This window comes from Aulonocara sp. 'chitande type north' Nkhata Bay, linkage group LG16, assembly GCF_057382095.1.
Source record: "Aulonocara sp. 'chitande type north' Nkhata Bay isolate Kocher_YH1m ecotype deep benthic linkage group LG16, A_spYH_male_GT1.1, whole genome shotgun sequence".
NCBI classification, from domain to species: domain Eukaryota; kingdom Metazoa; phylum Chordata; class Actinopteri; order Cichliformes; family Cichlidae; genus Aulonocara; species Aulonocara sp. 'chitande type north' Nkhata Bay.
In genome coordinates this window covers 33,919,352-33,939,069 of record NC_141359.1, presented here as the reverse complement: position 1 = coordinate 33,939,069, position 19,718 = coordinate 33,919,352, and the positions used below count along the sequence as shown (strand labels likewise).

Below are 19,718 nucleotides of genomic sequence, written 5' to 3'. Positions count from 1 at the left end.
GAGTCCTGCTCAGCCTTCAGATTGTGAGAGTGCGAAACTGTGTTTCACCACATATTCACCGTGGCATTCAGAGGGTTGCTGTTTCGTGTGGTCCATTTTACAGTCAGTGAGAAATGAGAAGAGCAGAGAATGGCCAAAACCATTAAACAAATTGCTTTCATTAAAATGACAATTGAAGTTTGAGAAAACATATGAGGCCTGGCTTCCCTTCCCACGAGTGCTACCACTTACTACAGTAACAATATGTAGACAAATTAAAGTGTCTTACTTTATATTATGACTGCGAAGATTTCTGAGAAAAAGAAGCTGAAGTCTGAGGGGGATAATTGAAAGTTGCCATTGTGACTTTCCATTCACTTTCAGTCCATAGATCACCTCATCTAAAAATAAGTTACCAGTGCTTGTAGAATCTTCCTACATGAGAGCTCTGTGTCAAAAATGGATCAGTTAAAGGTAGATGAGAACACTGAGGTCAAATTTATTATTGTAATGCAGATAGCGGATATGAGGCCATGTATACCACATGGCATTATGTATGTGTCAGTAATCTGAACCAGCACGAGGTATAAACGTTGACCCACGGTAGTAAAAGCACAGAGCCAATTCTGGAAACACAGTGTGACCTTGTGCCCTTACTTCAAAGCACTGGCATCACTGTGTATCATATGAACCTAGAGAATTGTGTTCTGCATACATCAGATTACTCTGTGTTAATAGTCAGAGTTTTTAAAAGTTATTCAGTGAAACTCTGTTTTTTGACATCTTTAAAAAGATGGAAAAAAACAAAGTCTTGGGCTGCGTTGTCCCTGAAAGTATAAACCTGGCAGGTTGGAAGGCAAAATTTACCCTGCATGAAATAAAATAAAATACACACATGATGTGGGTGGAGTCACCTTACAAGAATGGTTATTTCCATTTAACAAGTGTTCCAGAAACAAATGGTTTGAAATGTTTTCTAAGTTAGTTAAAAGCCAGAGGGTCTTGGCTAGAAGCATTACATAGCTTCACAGTGCTGAAATCCTGGATCATGTGGCCATCTCTTTGCTTCTTGCTCACAACAATAACAGCCATTTTATTTTTTGCTTTTGATACTTGTTTAAAATGTATTTACCTTTAAAAGACGGGAAATTAATGTTACGGCAACCGAAAACACCCCAGCTCCATTAAATACAATATCATAAAAAAAAAAGCGCAGAGAGGTACACAAACAAATTAAACATTACAAGGAGCCTGACAACTAAGTGTAAATATATAACTTAAACTTAATATATAACTTAAAAACGTAACCCTAATTATTAAAACTCGTAAATACAGGCATTTTCGTCTCAAGTAGGAAAAGACTGGTGTCCTTGTAACAGTTAACCTGAAAAAACAAAACAAACTTTGTTTGAACTGCATGTCGATGAAATCATACACAACGTGGAAAACTCACGACGCGTCACATATTCAATTACCAATAGGAGAACCTTGGCCCGTACGGGGATCGAACCCGCGACCTTGGCGTTATTAGCACCACGCTCTAACCAACTGAGCTAACCGGCCACGCTGCAATGCACATTCACGGTGGTTCCGCGGGTGTTAGTTTGTTTTCTGTACAGTGAGCACTATACGAATTATTCTTGGCTGCTTCCTCTCGTGACAGTGTCCTTGGCCCGTATGGGCAGTGCTAACTCTGCTGCCAGCTGAATCCTGCACAAACAGTGAGAATAACCCAAAACTCCAAACCCTGGATTTCACATGAGCCAGTGTTTCCTTAATTCACAGATGTCGAACTCCAGGCCTAGAGGGTTGTTTTCCTGCAGGTTTTAGATGTGTGCTTGATCCAACACAGCTGATTTAAATAGCTAAATTACCTCCTCAACATATCTTGAAGTTCTCCAGAGGCCTGGTAATGAACTAATCATTTGATGGAGGTGTGATGACCCAGTGTGATATCGAAAACCTGCAGGACACCGGCCCTCGAGTTTGACCCCTCAGTCACTAAACTTCCAGTCAGCTTAATACTACATTAATTATTGATATAAATCGAATTAAGCACTCTTTACTTAGTTTAGGCAGTTTATGCACAATAGTTTGCTGGACACACATCTGTGTGTATGTCCTTATGGTTGACTAAACCTGGTGGATACTGTCATGCTGGTTCAGTGCCAGTCCCTGAGAAGTATCTTTAAGTTCACAGTTCCCTTTACATGCTGCAAATCTGTAGACCGAGACAGACTTAAAAGGACACACAGCAGCAAATGTAAACAGACGGGCAATTTTCATGCTTGCAGTCGTGTCCAATGTGGCATTTTCAAAACAAAGCAAACCATGCCATGAAATAAATGAGATCCTTGCAACCACAAAAGTGCAAGGAATGGCCCCGATGTCCAGGATTTCACACTAAATCACATCAAATGGCTGCCTCTCCCTTCCAGTGCCAGCTACAATAAAAGCTGAAATGACTACAAAGTAAAGGAGAAGTGCACATTTCAAATTATGCCTCAAAACAGAACAGAGAGGCCTTATACAGGCTTTTATTTTGCAGCAGTGAGGAACAGATGGCAGCCAGATATGACATCAGAATAAAAATGTCGTGAGCTCTCTGATGTTAATTAGAAAGCATCACTTTAGAAGTTTATTATATTTAGCAGAGATGTTAAAAAATGTTTGTGTGTTTAAAGTTTTGCCTTCCACCGCCAGGATTAAACTGCAACTCGTTTCATTTTCCAGAACAATTTATGTGATTTTGGGGTATAAATATCCATTTGCTCCAATATCAACTTACCTGGTGGTCCATAATCATACATAAATACAGGGCTGCTTCCTCATATTGGGCCACAGAAGACAACAAACTTTCATTTACAGTGTATGTTGACTCTGAAATACAACACCAATTACAGACAAAACTCAGAAGAACAGTACGAGAAATATAGAAACAGCAAAATATTTATTCACCAGTCAAAACATAAAATTTCAAAATGAGGTCTCCGTACGGTGATGCATGCATGCCAAGACTCCTGTTACCCGATGACATTTATATCAAGGCCAACTTTAAATGCTAAAACAGAAGGAGTGGACTGTACAAGCTGGTTTGTGTATTTCTGCTGGGAGGAAAGAATTAGTTGGTGACGGGAAAATGAAGCTTCCTTTGAAAAACGGCCAAATCTAGACATCAGGTAGGTTCGCGAAGAGCATAAAAATGTACAACATCACAGTCTGAAATTTTCAACACATCAAGAGCAGAGGGGTTTATTAGTCGCTGAACATAAATAGCTATGTCCCAGAGAAATCATGCAAGATGATGGGGGGTGGGGTGGGTGTACGTCTCAACCAGGGCTGCAGGAAGGATGAAGAGTCTTGTATTCTCCCTCAGTACCGAGCGGGTGAAAACGGGTGGCAGTGGCTGTGGTGGGTTATCAGTTCTCAAGAAAAGCCACGTAGTCAGTGAGTCTGGCCAACTGCTGCTCATTTGGAACCAACGAGACAGGGGGAGGATCTGTTGAAGGAGAGAGACACGGAGGAGGAGAAGTTGAGTCAGAGGGAGATTCCTCTTGTGCCAAATGCTATCGATCTTCTTACATCCTTTCAGTTTTAGCTCTTTAGCCCACATGCTCGGACTCTGAAGCTCAGCTCATTCGAGTTAGACCTACTGTTCACATCTAGAAGTGAGCTCAAGACTATTCCTCACCTGTTAAACAACAACTACCTGCCAGGCCAGCACAATTTTTTTACATCCATCTTAAATAGAATCGTTTCTGGTGTGAGATCAACAACTAAAAGAGCCAATAAAAACTAAGGAAGAAAGTTGGGGGATTCATGTGGGTGGGTTGGTTGGTTGCATGCATGTGTGCAGCAGATGCTTCAGTCATGCAGTAAGTTCTGATGATTACAGATAAGACAGATGTCCCCTGGTATGTCCACATAAATCAACAAACCCGTGGATTAGGCCTTGACGCTTTGAATCGCGGACATGTGACCGTGATAAAATTTGGGCTATATGGACGATAATCACATACTTCAAGAATTTCAAGGAAAAACAATGTCAGCATGACCCAAGTCCTAAATCTGTGCTCACAGCATTTTTATGTGTCTAATAAAATCCCCGGGGAGGAGAAGCCTGGGAGTTGGATGCTCCTTTTGGGTACATCCTGGTCGCAGTTTAACAGAGCAACACTGCCACCTACCTGGTTTTTTGGGCATCACCATTCTGGTGTTGGCGTCTGCCTGCCAGCCTTGGCTCACCACACCTTTGAAGTGAGGGGAAAAAAGAAAAAAAAAAAAATTCTTAATAACTTTGTATAAAGTAATGTGATAAAATTGAGAGCAAGATTACTGACTGATTAAAAAAAAGCAGATATAACATTACCCTTCACCGCCTCTTCCACAGAGTAGCCCACAAAGGCAGCAAAATCCTCCGCTGCAATGGAAGTGTACGCCTGGGCCACAAGGCTGTACGCCCGCTGCCGTGTGCTCTCTGTGAAGACATATGAGATAGGTGCATATGGAGTGCATATGAGCTAAATCTAGGCTCTGGTTCTATTTAAAGTGCACAGCAAACAGGGCAACTTGCTGGGAGCTTCCAGGCACGAGGAGAGTATGATGTTACAGCATTTTAACATGATATTTAAGCAACATGTCTCGTGTAAACAGCACTTCTAATGAGCAACAGCACAGGAGGTCACATGCTGAGACGAACAATTCTTCAGGAGTGATTTATTATATTCTAAGGAACAAAGCTCTGAGAACCAGAAACACATCAGATTATAATGAACCACTGAACAGACTGTTCATCTCATAACGTACAAAGCACAAATAATCTATATTCACAGGCTGTTTTAAATTACATATGAAACATGTACTTAAAAAGTATTCTGAATAGATCTTTCCCTCTGAGCACAACTTTATTATATTTAAAAAGCCATGTACAGTTTTACCTTCATGCTATGAAACCTGCCAGAATTACAGACTGTCAAAATACATTAAGGAAAATTATTCTGACCCAAAAGGAACTGTGGCTGGACGATGAGGCTAGTATGAAAATGTGTGTGTGGTGGTGGTGGTGGTGGTGGTGGTGGGGGGGGGGGGCTTGTATAATTTGTTTTCACAAGCTAGCAATCATTCATGAATCACACTTTAGACCACCCGACACAGGAACAGTTTCTTTCCCCTCACCATCTCCCTTCTTAACAGTTGACCTGTCACACTGCTCCCACTGCCAGACTGCAGCTGCACCTTGTGTACATTTTGTAGTATTCATTCCACCTCATTCATTTCTGTATTTTATGTATATAAGTTTAGATCCGTTAGTTATAGTTGGTTTACACAGCTTTGTGTATGTATGTGTAATGTGTATATATAGACACGTGTGTGTGTGTGTGTGTGTGTGTGTGTGTGTGTGTGTGTGTGTGTGTGTGTGTGTGTGTGTGTGTTTGTTTTACATCACTGTGCTTGAGAGCCACCATCTACCGGAACCAAATTCCCTGTATGTGTCTGCACATATACTTGGCCAATAAACACGATTCTGATTCTGATCAGAAACATATTAAACATTTATGGTACCAAAGCTTTTTTCTTCTCGTGGACATTAAAATGGTGCAGTTTATTTCAACTATGATATATCCCATTAAAATGTTGCTCAAAACTGGTTACAGGGCTGGACAGAAACATTTTCTCCTTAGACCATGACCCTTAGTGTGGGTGTAAAATTGATTTGGCTCCAGTTTTTAAACAGAACTTAATGTGTTTTTTATTTTTCCCTCAACTCTGGAGAGGTCATGTGGATCTCTTTGGTACTCATGCAGTTAAAATCCTGGACCAGTAAGCGGATTAAAAAAAAAAAAGCTCCAAATTTCAACCCACACCTTTGCACTCTGAGGGTCTGTAACTCTGGAAATATTTTGCATGGGTTGAATGAAAAAAGTAAAGCTGATGTACACAAAATCTGATGATTTTTGCAGGTCACTTGGGATCACTCACTGATTTTTCCATGGATTGAGGGGGAACATTGTTTTTGTCTTCTATTATTTTTACATGATTTATCACTGCCTTTGGTCCTTAATAGTGAAATCTGGTTATCAAACTATTTCCATTTTGAATATGCAATGCAATAAATTCAAGCCCAATCATTATTGCATTTTCAGGCAATAATTTGTGTTCTTCCACTGACTTTAACACTTTAAGGTAATTGATTAGTTTTATAGATATTCAGAGGCTTTGTTCTGCTATGGTCAGCTGCACTCATGTAGCGTGCATCACTGATCTCATCCCTGGGGCATCACTTAATACTGAAATGTCAATGCTGGAGAGGATTTTCCATCTTTTGTACTGTCTCACTTATGCCATAACCCAGATCTGTCACTCCCAACATGCATTCACGCATTACTGATGATGCATACATCATCAGTAATGCGTTTTCCCAACTTCATGTTTTAAGTATGAGACGTATCATCCTAATAAAACTGAACATGTCAAGTAAGGGTATTTGTTTCTCTGTCCATCTGCAAGATTACACAACGCCCCCTGGACCAAATTTCAGAGATGTGGTGGGAAAGGAACTTAACAAATTCTGATGCTGATTTCTTTAAAACTAGACAGTGCACTGGCCTTGGAAGAAGCTCTTTGTTTGTCACTCTGCTGACTTTGCAGATTTTTAACCTTTCTTGTGGTAATTGTATGTGTTTGGCAAGTCACTTCATCCCAGCCCAAACAAACACACAATGACACGCAGCTCTAACAGGAACTGCTCTGGGAAAATCAAACAAAGCTAGTCTTAACAAAAAAATTGTCTTTAATTCATCATACCATCTGGGTTTGCTTTAAGTGAAATCTTGCATTTGTTGTTCAGGAAACTTTGACTTGAGCTAAAATGAATTCCACAATCAAGTACACTTAATTAAAGATCTGTTAAATGAAGCATGCTTAAGCCGAATCACAAATAAGCTCACACCACAGACCCGTTGAAGACTTTATCAGCAGGCTCTGGCTTCAGCTTCCAAACTGCCCTGTTTATCTAGCCTGACTTGACGTGCTGTGGAGATTACTGTAGGAGTGACAGGGCCTCAAAAACAACATACGCTGGCAGGTATTCGCTGCTGCTACAGCAGCTATCACGCAAGTGCCTTGGGGTTATGGCCTTTGGTGTTTTATAGCCTAGCAACGGGTTGTGTGTATACCAACAATCATCCTCCTGTCTGCTGCAGCCGTTAGCAGCAGTAACAATAACAAGTGGGATGAGAAAAGACAGCTGTGTAGGGGAAGGCCGGAGATTGTCAAGAGCGCGTTCCCATTGTGATGTCCAACGAGCTTCCTGTCCTAAATGTTACTGCTCTTATCGAAAAGAGGCAAAAAGAAGCTGAACACATGTCTTGGAAAATATGTCAACACCGTTTACGCAACAGCTGCGCTTGAGTTTTAACCAAAGTCATGACTGTAGGTGGCGTTTCAGCATGGGGGGGGGGGGGATGATCTGTGGGTCCAGCTCTAGGGAAGTTTGACCATTATATACACCAATTTGTTTCTTCCATTAATTTATTAAAAAAATAAAAAAATCTTTATTTATGTAAAGGAAGAGTGCTTGAAGAATGGTGTGATTCTACTGATTGAGATCAGTGTGTGTTTGGGTTTGTGTGTGGTGGGGACCATTAAATATATCCAAAAGATTCAGGGGACCTGAACAAATAATTCATAATCATATTCTGGCGAGGTGTTCTGTCTCACTAAAATGTTACAGAAGCTTATTCTAAATAATTCTTTTCCTGAACCTTAAAAAACAAACTGTAACTGTGACTCGAATAAAGACAAAGTTTTTGTAGACAAACTAAACTGCACTGAAAACAAAAGCTTAGCCAAAAACAAACTAAAAAAAAATATGTTGGACTATAAAAACTGACTGGGTGTCCTCTGTGTCGTCCCTGAAATGGAGGCCTGAGATCAAATAGCCACAATCCTTATTTATTTAAATACTGTTCTGATTCAAACAACCTCTTAAATCAAGAAATCCAAATGAAACCCATTTTGTTGTGCATCACTATGCTAAAAACTCCTATTAAAAAGAGACACAGCTTATAAAACTGCTTCTTGTGTTGGAACAACTTTCTGGCAGCTGACCATCTGTAAATTCAAATGCTCCTGACCCAACAAGGCCGATCATCTCAAGGGGTTTTTTCTGTAACCCAGCCTCAGGGAAGATGTATATTTTTACCATGGCCTCTTGGCCGCTAGAGAATGACTTGTGTGGCAACTGGACAGGCCTTTCTTAGCATGCCCCTCTGACACTTCAGAGTTGGGTTGGAGGTGCTGAGTAAGACATCAGTGAGTGGGAGGATGGGAGTTTTATGCAGGAGAAACGGGACCTGGCTTGTCCTTCCCTGTCAGTCTATTCCAGGGTGAGCTATCACCTCTCACCATCTCACCTCTTAAAAATAGCCCCCACTTTTCACCAGCAAAGGCAAAGCAGACAGGACATGGCAAGGGGCTTTATTTTTAAATACAGTCCACTGCCAAGTAAGAGCAGCAACAGACTGGGAACCATTTGGATGGAAGCACTCCAAAAGTCTGTAGCACCAAAATAATCCTAAGTCATGTAGGGGTTTTTTTTTTCCTTTTAAGCCCCATTTATTTAATATAAATAAATCAATATTTTAAGTTGGGCTTACATTGAGCTAAAAATAAAGAACATTGCTGCTTCAATTCATGCAGGTTTATTACCAGTAACAACAGACTTGGTGATTACATCGAGGTCAGTTGATCACCAATTCCACAAAAAAAGTGAGAAAGGAAATCTAAAATAACAACTATTCCTAAATACTACCTGTTTCTACATTTAACAGACTTAGAGGTACAAAAGTATAAAAAGAACTTAAGAAAAAAAGAATGAATATGACACTGAAATTAGATATTGCACTGACAGGGCAAACAGTTTCAGCCCACATCCTCTTTCACCTCCTTAATATTTCAGTCCTCAAGACAAACACTGCCCTATTTCAAAACACCTTCAAGAGTACTTAAGTTCAAAACAACTTCCAATTCTCATCATTCCTCCTCTTCTTCCTCCTCTTCCTCTGCATCCTCAAATTCATCATCATCTCCAACCACTCCAAAGTCCATTTTTCCAAGGACTCTTTCAACATGCTCCGTTGATATAGTGAAGTGGTCCATCTTCTCAAAGCCTGGCTCGGGCCTCTCTTCCCCCAGTGAGGCTTTGGCTGCATCTTTGGTCTGTGTGATAAGGCCCTTCGAAGCCAACAGGAACTCAGCAGCTCCGCTCTGCTCCAATGCCCTCACAGCCGAATCAGTCAGCTCTGAGCTGGCCTGCAGTCGCTCACCGTAACGCTGAGCCAGTGCCCGCAGAGCTGCCACCTTTTCATCTTGCTCTTTCCCAATCTGCTCAAGTAAAATGCCCTTACGCTCTTCTAGGATAGCATATAGCAGATCAAACCGCTCAGCGAGGCCCTGCTTGGCACGCTGAGCGTTTTCCTGTACAGCACGGCAGGCGTCTTCCATCTGATTAAGCAGAGACTGCAGGAGACCATTGCTGGTCACCAGCGTATCGATAGCATTACTCAGTTCACCCTTCTGGGTCTCATAAACAGTTGTTAGAGGGGCCACCTCACAGTCCTTATGCTGGCCAAACACTTTGCACATGGAGCAGGTGGGTGTTTGGCAGGTCACACAGTAGATGTTGATTTTCTCATCCTCATGTTCCTGGCACTTTGGCTCTTTGGACTCTTTAGGCTTCAGGTTGGTTTCTGTCTTTCCACTGCCACTTAGTTCTTGCTGCTGCTTGTAGATGTCAATGATATTTTCCACTAACAGGTTTCGCTGAAGCCCGTGCACACCATGGCGGTCGAGCACAACCTCAAACCGGCAGGTAGGGCAGCGAAAGACGCCACCAGAAAAGCGGTACGGGTTGCGCGAGTCATAGAGGTCACTGGCACAGCTACGGCACAGGTTGTGCTGGCAAGGCAGGATGACCACAGGCTTCGTGAACATGTCCAGGCAGATGGGGCAGCTCAGCTGCTTCTCAAGGCTATCCATGGGGCTGGGGGGCCGAACTACAGATCCTGTCCTCTGGATGTCCATTTCGTAAGTTTTATGCGTACACCTAGACTAGGAAGTCTTATGTTCTCACAAGGAGAAAGCTAAAAGCTGAGTCGCTAAAAGAGAGTACAGCGTCTAAGAACTTCTCCTGTTGGTGTGCCGTACTTGAAATGCTGATATCTATTCTGGTTGAGAGCTAGCGGCTCTGTCCTTTATACTGCACACTCACAGCTGGTGACACCCGATCCTTTCCACCAGGCATTCCTACCCGCTTGCTAGCCTAGGATCTTTTCACCGAAACTCCCCCTCCTACCCATTGCAGCATGTGTCACATGCCCCAGTGGGCGCAGAGTCCCCTCTAACAGTGACCCAAGTGGCCAACTGAGTACAGACAAACAGGGTCCATGTGACCGGCTCAGAGGAGCTCGACCTGAGAAAGAGGGCTCAGTATTATTGGTAAACAAGTCTGTGTCAAGATCCTGTGACTTGGCTGTTTTTCCATTTGATTTCTTTTCATTTATCTGCTCAATGTGCCAATTTATGTAACCGGTTCTGTTTAGTAAATGGAGTGACTGTACAGAAAAGCAATTTTCATACGTTTTAAATTAAACTAACCGGTAAAAGCAAATGGCTGAGGATCAATTATGTTTATTAAACTACCACGGACACAACATTTAAGCCTCTTTTTTCTAAATGATAATTTACCTGCTAGTCTCTTTCTTTTGCAATGCTTATTCTTCAGCACTGGAACCTGATGAGTTTAATAATAAAATCCACAATTTAGTGAGACTGTTAAATTAAATTTAAGGTAAGATGATAATATATTTTATTACTTTTTAGGTTCTCAATATATTTAATGTCTTCGTTTTGTGGCTTTGATTTAAACAGATTTATTAAAAATATTCAGATTAATTTATACGTTTGGAAATGTATTCTTTTAACACATTGATGGAAAAAATATATATTATGCAATATTCTAATTAGTGTGAGCTGTATGATGGTCATGAATACACTCAGTACATTAAGTGCCTGGAAGTACAGTCAGATTGCAAAAAAATGTAATCTTGAATAAATGCTGCAGTTCTTGACTGTTGCACATTTTTTGTTAATGTTTATTCACACATCTACTAAGCAGTTATGACCAGTGGTTGCTTAACTGTGCTATGACATACTGTTCTGAGCATTAATATCTGATCAACACACAGTGTCATAAACATAAGTGAGAAGCTATTCTTAAACTGTTGCACAATGTAATTGACACATGATACAAATGCAGCTAGAACTGTGACCATCAGATGATATAACTTTATGACCTGATGTTTCCTTTGAAGTTGAGAAGGTGATCTGAAAAACAGAAAAATATGTAGGTACGCAACCACCTTCTTAATATGCAAGTATCTTGTTGTGGTTATTTGATGTACCCTTCATGACCATGAGGGTTTCTGTTTATTTTCCCATTGCTTTGTTGCCTCATAGCCCTGACTGGGTTCAGCTGTTGCCCCCTGCTGGCAGTTATTCTAAATGATTTATGAAACTTTTTTAAAATATTGAACTCACTTAAACCTGCTGAAAGAACATGTTGCCTTAGTTCCTAGTTTCAACAGAGCCAAATTTATATATCAGATAAAGAATATTTGGAAGCATAATTAATCTGAAGAGTGTAATAACAGGTCAACGTGAGGCACGAGAAGTCAACTAGTGTTCTTAACATTTTTTGGTTACCTCTAAGGGCCTCCATGACATGAAGAATATTCTCCGACCACTGATAAGCAGCAATGGCTGTGTAGATCCCTGGAAAGTCTCTCTGCCAAATACGCTGGCCCACTCCCCATATAGCTGCTAATTCAGGATTTGCCTGCAGGAAACAAGTGAGAAGCATTTCAAACACAATCAGAATGCAACACTTGACCAGGTAGTGGCTTTAATGCTACTGTGAAGAACATTCACAGCCCAATATATATGTAACACTGTTGGATCACAATGGTTCCATCATCCTTAAATTGTCTTTTCTTGGACTTGGCAAGAAGTCATGACTTGATTGGCAGTACCATAATTCCATTTATTTCATAGTGCTCTCTTGGTTGTCTAAGCAGGTCCAAAAAGTTTTCCTGTGGGGCAAATTGATCTGCCAGGACTTAAGATCATTTTGCAATACAAGTGAAAATGCCAATTACATATGTTTTTAGTTACTTACATTTAAAGTTGAGCAATTTTTCTAGAAACATGGAACTGGTTGTGTCAGGGTGGTATGCCCTTAATATTAAATGTGATGCAGGCACCACAATGGCAAAAAGGTGATGAAAAACACAGACCATACATTTCTAACTTCTAATTTGAAGCTAGAATATAATTCCTTATTATCATATTGTTCTGAAAGCTCCATGAAAAGCCTCCAGTTGATCCAAAGCAAACAGGGACTAGAAAAAGAAATCTTTATTAGCCTCTCACCATTGGCTCCTTGTGCCATCCCTTTGTGATGCTATGATGGATCTGGCTGCTCAGTCATTAAAGGACTTCTCCAATCCATGAGTTTGTCTTTACTCATTAAATCAACCAGTCACATGACATTAACTTAGTGCATTCACACAAGACGAGACAAAGACAAAATGCTATTCAAATTGAGTATTCGAATGACGAAGAATGGTAATACAAGACACTTTGAATGGTTGGTGGTGTCAGATGGGCTGGTCTGAGTATTTAGGAAACTTCTGATCTGCTGGGATTTTTCATCTAGGATTTACACTGTATTTTCAGAAAAAAGGAAAAATCAAATGAGTGCCACTTCTTGTTGATGACAGAGTTTAGAGGAGAATGGTCAAACTGTTTCGAACTGATAGGAAGGCTAATCAAATGGGCTCCACAGTCATCATATCTTAAGCAAGTACAGCGTTTAGAGAGGTTTCAGAATAGGAGATTTATGTCAGAGATAAGCACCCAACAAATCTGCACCAACTGTGTGATGACATCATGTCAACATGGACCAAAACCTCTAAAACCAGCACCTCGTTGAATCTATGAATGCACAAAGAATTAAGGCAGCTCTGAGGGCAAAAGAGGGCTCATCCAGTACTAGCAAAGTGCACCTTACAAAGTGTCTAGTAACTGTGTACATGACAGTATGAGTAGGTTTGAAAAATGTAATAAAACCAACATTGGATTTTAAAGTAAACAGCATTTACTGTTCACATTTACATGCTCAAATGTTATTTTTTTTTAGCAATGTTTACACATGTTTTAACAAGCTTACCGATTTTATTGCTTGGGGAATCCTCTTCCACAGATACCTGCCATTATTCCTGTTAGGAAAACACACAACACATTCATAATACAGATACAGGCAGTAAAAAGGGTCTCATCAACTAAATCAGCTACCTGCAATCTGAGACCCAAATATAGATTTAAATGTATTTCTTTTTATAAATACATAGAGATCAGAGACTTACATGTCATTATTAAGTAAATAGAGCGCCAGCAGCTGAGCGTAGACCTGAGGTGTTGCAATGCCCCCTGGAGCCTGTTACAAAGAAATGCAGGTGTGCGATTACATTGGAACTAAAACAAGCGGAAAACTGAACAAATGTTACTTCTCAGAGAAAACGGGTTGTTATTATTATTGTCTTATTATTGTCATAATAAAGAAAAAATAATAGTCGCTGATGTTCACCCAGCCAACAGCAAGCGTCCAGTTAATAGTTTTAGCTCCTGCTAACATTACAGTACTAGTCTCGCTCATTTATTCTTATACTATAAACTGTCAGTCCGTAGGCTGCATACAGATAGACAGACAGACTGTCAACACAGATAAGACTTAAAGGTTCTTAAATCAAACACATGACCTGCAGATATGTTCCAATTTAACGGAGAGATTATGATCGCTAACTTCCTACTATCTGCTGACAAGTAAAGGCAAAGGTAAAGCAAAGAGCAGTCCAACATGAACACGTTGCTACAGCCTATATCTCATTTTTAACATGAGAATGTTTCGCCTACGAGAAAACGTGTTTGATAAGTTAATTTCACAGAGCTTTAAGGTAGGCTACACAGGCTAGGTTTCGTAGCCAGTACGCTAGCCTAATATATCTAAAAACCGCAGCGTTCCCATCCTGCTTTCAAAGCCACAAAATCTCTGCGACCTTCCTGTTCATATTTAAGATCACAAAGTCCTTACCTCAAGCTCTTGGGCTTCACACTGCTCTAATAGTTTATCAAAATTTTCCTCCATAATCACAGCAGTAGGCATGATGATGCCTAGCTGTTGCACCGGAAACTTCTGCTTCTACTTCTTCTTCTTTGGTGTCTTCGCCGTATTATTACGAGTCCGACGTCGGGTGTGTGATCACCCGCGTCCTCTGCTGGCCAAAACGCAAACTACAGTGAATCCTGGGTTGTGCGAAATCCTCTAAATAAACCCTAGACAAAGTGAACTAAGGTGTAGGTTTATTAGGTTATGTTGTGGTGATCCTCGGGTTGAGGGATGGGTGTTCATACTAGAGTGTAAAATTAAAACCAATGGAAGATGGACAAGAAATACATTATGTTACAGGTTTTAATATTAATTAATCATTGTCAATTGTTGATTTGTTCTGTTCTCATTGTATGATGAATTATGATGGCTGTTTGGTGGCTGTTTGCATACTAGGCGCACTCTCTCTCTCTCTTCATATGTCTGTGTGTGTGTGTGTTTCTCTGGTGAAATTCAGCATGGCTCCAACAACAGTTTTATGTTTATGTACAATCCTTAATATGTTTTATGTGTATGTCTGTCTGTGTGTGTGTGTGTTTGGGGGGGGCAGAGGGAGTGTTTGCCCAGGGAGCCACACAGGCTAGGACCGCCACTGGGTATGTGAATCATATGCTATGGCCTCATTTTTATTTTTATTTTCAAAATGGAGATCTTGGACTCTGCTGGACTCAGAGCTGTGGCATTCTGAAAAAAAGATTACTAAAAATTAAGTACTTGCCATTGGTGACAAGGAAAAACTTGTCAGTTCAACAAATTTCACCCTGAAGCTGCCCTAATACATATTTTAGCTGTATGACAAACATGTCTGAATTACACAGAGGAAGACTGCAATCAATGCAATCAAACTGTTTATCAGAGGGATATGTGTGATTTTTAGAACACTGGAGCCTTACATTAGCAGCCATAATGTTAGCTTACAACCAGGTGTTGTTTTGCTGGCTAGTTGTCACCTGTGCAGAGAGGACTGTTGTGTGTGTAATCTTCTGGGGTGGCTGTAGCTCAGGTGGCAGAGCAGGTCAGCCACTAATCAGAAGGTCGGTGGTTCGATCCCAGGCTGCCTCCTGACTGCATGCCAAATATCCTTGGGCAAGATACTAACCCCGTGTTTGCCTACTGGTGGTGGTCAGAGGGCCTGGTGGCGCCAGTGTCCGGCAGCCTCGCCTCTGTCAGTGCGCCCCAGGGTGGCTGTGGCTACAATGTAGCTTGCCATCGCCAGTGTGTAAATGAATGGGTGAATGACTGAATGTGAAGCGCTTTGGGGTCCTTAGGGACTAGAAAAGCGCTATACAAATGCAGGCCATTTACCATTTCTGACAGTAAGTAATTGTCCTAATATCAGGAATAAATAAGCACATTTATACACTTTTTGTGTGGGCAAAAGATTAAGAGGAAAACACTTTAAAAATAATCTAGAAAACTCCTACAATGTTCATCAAACACATAACTATACTAAGATTTTTGTGGACAATGAAAGATGATGACAGCTTTTTACTAGATTGTGAAAACGTGATACTTGCAAACAAGCTTAAATATATTATAAACGGGCAAAATCTTACAAGCTATGTATAACAAACTGTTGTTTCTTTAAGTAAATTTAGAGTTTAATGAGTTTTATTCATATAAAAGTTCTTGTCATTATTATTAAATGCTGTAGTTTGTCAACTTTAAGATATACATGCAAGTTTACATTTATTGGTACTTCTACCAGGGAAACAATCACTCTTTAAATAACACTCCCAGTGCTGAGAGATACTTTTTTTCTTTGAATTCACTAATGATCTTCCTGTGATCGTGTGTACAGCGTCTCTTTATGTCTGTCTCCACGTTGGTTGGGTGTGGAGTAAGTGCATATGAGAGCATGAGGGTGGGAATGGATGTTTGTATATGTGTGTGCCTATATTTCTGTGTCTATATGTCAGGTTGGGTGTCAGGCGCCACCTCTCTGGGGACATCTCAGGCCCTCCAAGGTTTGGAGGCCTATCTCCCCCTACCACCACTTCCCCTGCCAGTGGTGGACTCCCTCAGACATCGGTGCGTTGGTGGTTCTTTGTGTCCGGGGATGGGCGTCCAGGTACACACCGGCTCACTCCTTGGCGACCGCTTATCGGGGCCTAGAGCCTGGGGCTCGCTCGGGCCACTTCGGAGGTGGGGTGCCCCCGGCCTCTCGGCCTGGGGCTCCGTCACTCCCAGCCCGGCTGGCTGCCGGCGGAGCTCACGGGCGCGTCACTGCAACTCCCCCTGGCTTCTGCTCCGCGGCTGCTGAGTGAGCCCTCATCTGGGACTCTCCTCAGCTCTTTCTGGGACAGTGGCGGGGCTGCCCCTCTGTTGGTCTTCCTTGGTCTCTTGTGTTCTGGGGGCCTCTGGATGTCTGGAGTTTTGATCTCCTCCATACCTGCTTCATGCCCTAGAGGACGGGGCTGTGGCCCCCCCACACCCTCTAGCAGATTATTACATGAAGGAACCTTTTAAAAAAAAAAAACAAGCGCGTCCATGCTCACAGGTGTACACACGGGTGATCACACCCACAAACTACACCCTTTTTGGCTCCTACCTCAAAGCACACTGTGTTCTGTTGATCTTATGTGCTGCACAATAATGTTTAATATTTAGTATTTACTGTCATATTCCCATATATCATTGTGATGCTGTTTATTCTATTACTCTTGTTCTCTTCTGCTTGTTTTCTTTTTTCTTTCTCAGCAGGTGACCCAGGTGATCGATATATGCTTTTTTTTTTCTGCCCGTTCTGTTGGTTTTTGTCTTTTGCCCTTCTCCCCCGTCCCTCTTCTCAGCTGTTTCTCTTTCCCTCTTTCTTTCTCCCCTTCTTTCCCCCAGTCAAGTCTGTCCCGTATGTCACTAAATGAAAATAAAATAAACAATAAAAGGTGAATCAAATGGACCATTACGGCAAGGCTGGGATGGTCAATTTGGTAAAGTAAATCCGTTGGGCATCTTTCTTTGCCTTTAGACAACAATTCTGATGGCAAAAGAGCCAAACGGGACAGGCAAAAAAAAAACAACAACAAAAAAAAACTAATGATCTTCCTGCCAGTGGTGGGCATTCCTCTATTTTAATTCCTTTTGATCTTTTCTTTGCCTTTGATGGTGGTGACTACACATACCTTTTTATCCCCTCAACCTCTAAAAAATTAGCTTGGCAACTGAGACACAGCTCTCATGTGTTTTCTTCATTTAGATAGATATTGAACTGTTGATATAGAAAATTTATCATTCTCCAAGCTTTTGATTTTTTTTTTTAAATCTGCACTGAGGGTGGTATTTTGCAATCTTAAGGAACACTAAATGTGTAAAAACAAACGAAAACCACCCCTCAGACATCTTTTTCACACTTTAATTACAACATTTTTAAATTACTTAAAAAATCCAGTTATAATGACAAATCTGAGATTTTTAAAATTCATTTTTGGAGGTCACAACCTCCTATATATTTGTTTTTATCAATGCTGGAACACAACATGCACTAATCAATTTATCAGCTTCACAAGCTCTTTTTAATCTCTATGGAAATAATAGATATCTTGTAAAACAACACATATGGACCAATTTATTTGAGATTACTGTTGCATGCAAAATAGAAAAATAAATTATGTGGACTCTTAAGCAGGACCCAGTGCAGACAAATTCAACGTTCTGGAACTTCCCATTACATTACAATCACAGTACTACAGTTCTCAGCAGCCACTTATTGAAAACCTAGAAGACTTTTCAGATGTGCTACCTTGACCCTCCTGTCAAATCCTCAATAAATCAATAAAGTATATAGGGACCATAATCCCTGTTATGTTGTAGGCCAAAGGAAAGGATCAAAGAAATGCAAAGCAGTGGTCTTAATAGTTTAATAATGCTGAAAGAGAATCCCATAAACACATGAATGAATCACGATGAACTACATAAAGAACATCAGAACAGCTTCTTTCTCTGAAGTGTGGATAACATAGAATAGAATATAAAGAATAATAATAAAAACAGATTTTATTTACTTAGCTTCTCCTCTCTAAATATATCTCAGTGTTCAGCTCTGAGAAGAAATCCCCATGTGCTGCATCAGCGGAATTCATGAGGACTTTTGATGTTCTTAATTCTTTATATATGTGCATGATTCAGCTCCAGACATTACTGAGACTCTCTGACTCAATCAAATGTTGACATGGGGAAAACATGAAAAAAAAAATCCCTCATCTTAAGAGCCTCATAAACCGTCATGTCCTGCAGATTGAGGTACCAAATTCAGGCTCCAAAAGGCAGGCGGAAATAACACAAAGCGACCCTTTATTTCAAGTTGATGACGTATCGAAAAACAGGAAGTAAATGGAAAAATGAAACGTGAAAACACAGGCAACTATAGTGAACACAACAAAATAATTAATACGTAGAACTGGAAAAATATAAAGATCATAAGTTAAAAGAGAAATCAGAAACCTGAGGGATAATTAGACTCAGTAATAATAACAGAAATTGTCCTGATAAATTAAAGTCAAAATGTAGACAACAAACCAAGGACCAAAAGAAAGCCAAACAAAAAGAGACCCTGAAGGCAGAAGAATTCCAAAGGAGTCCCAAAGCAAAAACCTACGTCGGAAATCCAGGACCATGAGATAAACACCCTATTATAAAAATAACTGTGATTTTTGTAAGAGAAAACACTGTTAATGATGTGATGTTGTGTGGCTTTAGTTCCACAACTAAGAGCTGCTAGGCTTCTATAAATAACTGAGAAAATGGGTCTTTGATCTCTGAATTGTAAGAGTTTAATGACGCTGAATGCATGACTGAGTCTTTGGGCAGAAGGATGCACTGAGAGGAATTGTTGGGTTGCTTATTTTCACTTAACAAAAATGAATGCAGGTGTCTCATGTTCTCCAAATATTACCTTATTGTGTCCGGTTTAACAAGAAACATCTTAAATGTTTTGTGCAAAGCTACTTATCCAATAACAAAATAATATTAGAAGATGGGAATACAAACTTTAGTCTAATTTTTAATATTAGTTATATTCAGCTTGAATCAGAAGGAAAAGAAGGAAGCTTAAAAAAACCCTATATTTTCTGTTGTCTACATTGTAGTGGGTGACTTTGCCTCTGAACAGGAAAAGGGGAGTAGGGAAGAGGTTAAAGTGGGATTCAGCATGTGGGGAACCCTAACATCAGTTGTAGCCACTCAGTGTGGGGAAAAGTAGGTTACAATAGGTTAATTTTCTTAGTGTACAGGCTGTGATCAGCTGATATGGATATGCACTGAGGTTCACTGCTCTTTGTGGATATACAAAACTTTGTTGTACACAATCCAACAACATGTACGCATATGTTTCAGTCAGTGTAGGGGATGGAGAACTGTTTACTAGATGGTTTAAAGTTGGTATGAACCATCTAAACATCATCAGCTTAACTTCAGATTCATCTCTGCTAAACTTGATTGTATCCCAACTTGCACCAAA

General features: G+C 40.5%; 2 protein-coding genes and 1 non-coding gene across 3 annotated transcripts; all 3 read right to left on the bottom strand.

Moving 5' to 3' along the window:
- Positions 1-1,468: 1,468 nt before the first annotated feature.
- On the bottom strand, positions 1,469-1,542 carry trnai-aau (transfer RNA isoleucine (anticodon AAU)). Its single transcript has one exon. It is a non-coding gene; the product is annotated as a tRNA-Ile (tRNA).
- A 1,368-nt stretch (positions 1,543-2,910) lies between these two features.
- Positions 2,911-14,326, bottom strand: cops8 (COP9 signalosome subunit 8). The gene is made up of 7 exons (XM_086266535.1): positions 14,189-14,326; positions 13,464-13,534; positions 13,268-13,316; positions 11,743-11,875; positions 4,349-4,456; positions 4,167-4,229; positions 2,911-3,478 (listed from the first exon to the last, which is right to left on the bottom strand). Exons 1-7 carry the CDS (start codon positions 14,258-14,260, stop codon positions 3,399-3,401), a joined length of 576 nt encoding a protein of 191 aa, XP_086122661.1. The 5' UTR covers positions 14,261-14,326; the 3' UTR covers positions 2,911-3,398.
- Positions 8,666-10,349, bottom strand: trim63b (tripartite motif containing 63b). Its single transcript, XM_086266534.1, has one exon. It carries the CDS (start codon positions 10,060-10,062, stop codon positions 9,013-9,015), a length of 1,050 nt encoding a protein of 349 aa, XP_086122660.1. The 5' UTR covers positions 10,063-10,349; the 3' UTR covers positions 8,666-9,012.
- Positions 14,327-19,718: the final 5,392 nt, after the last annotated feature.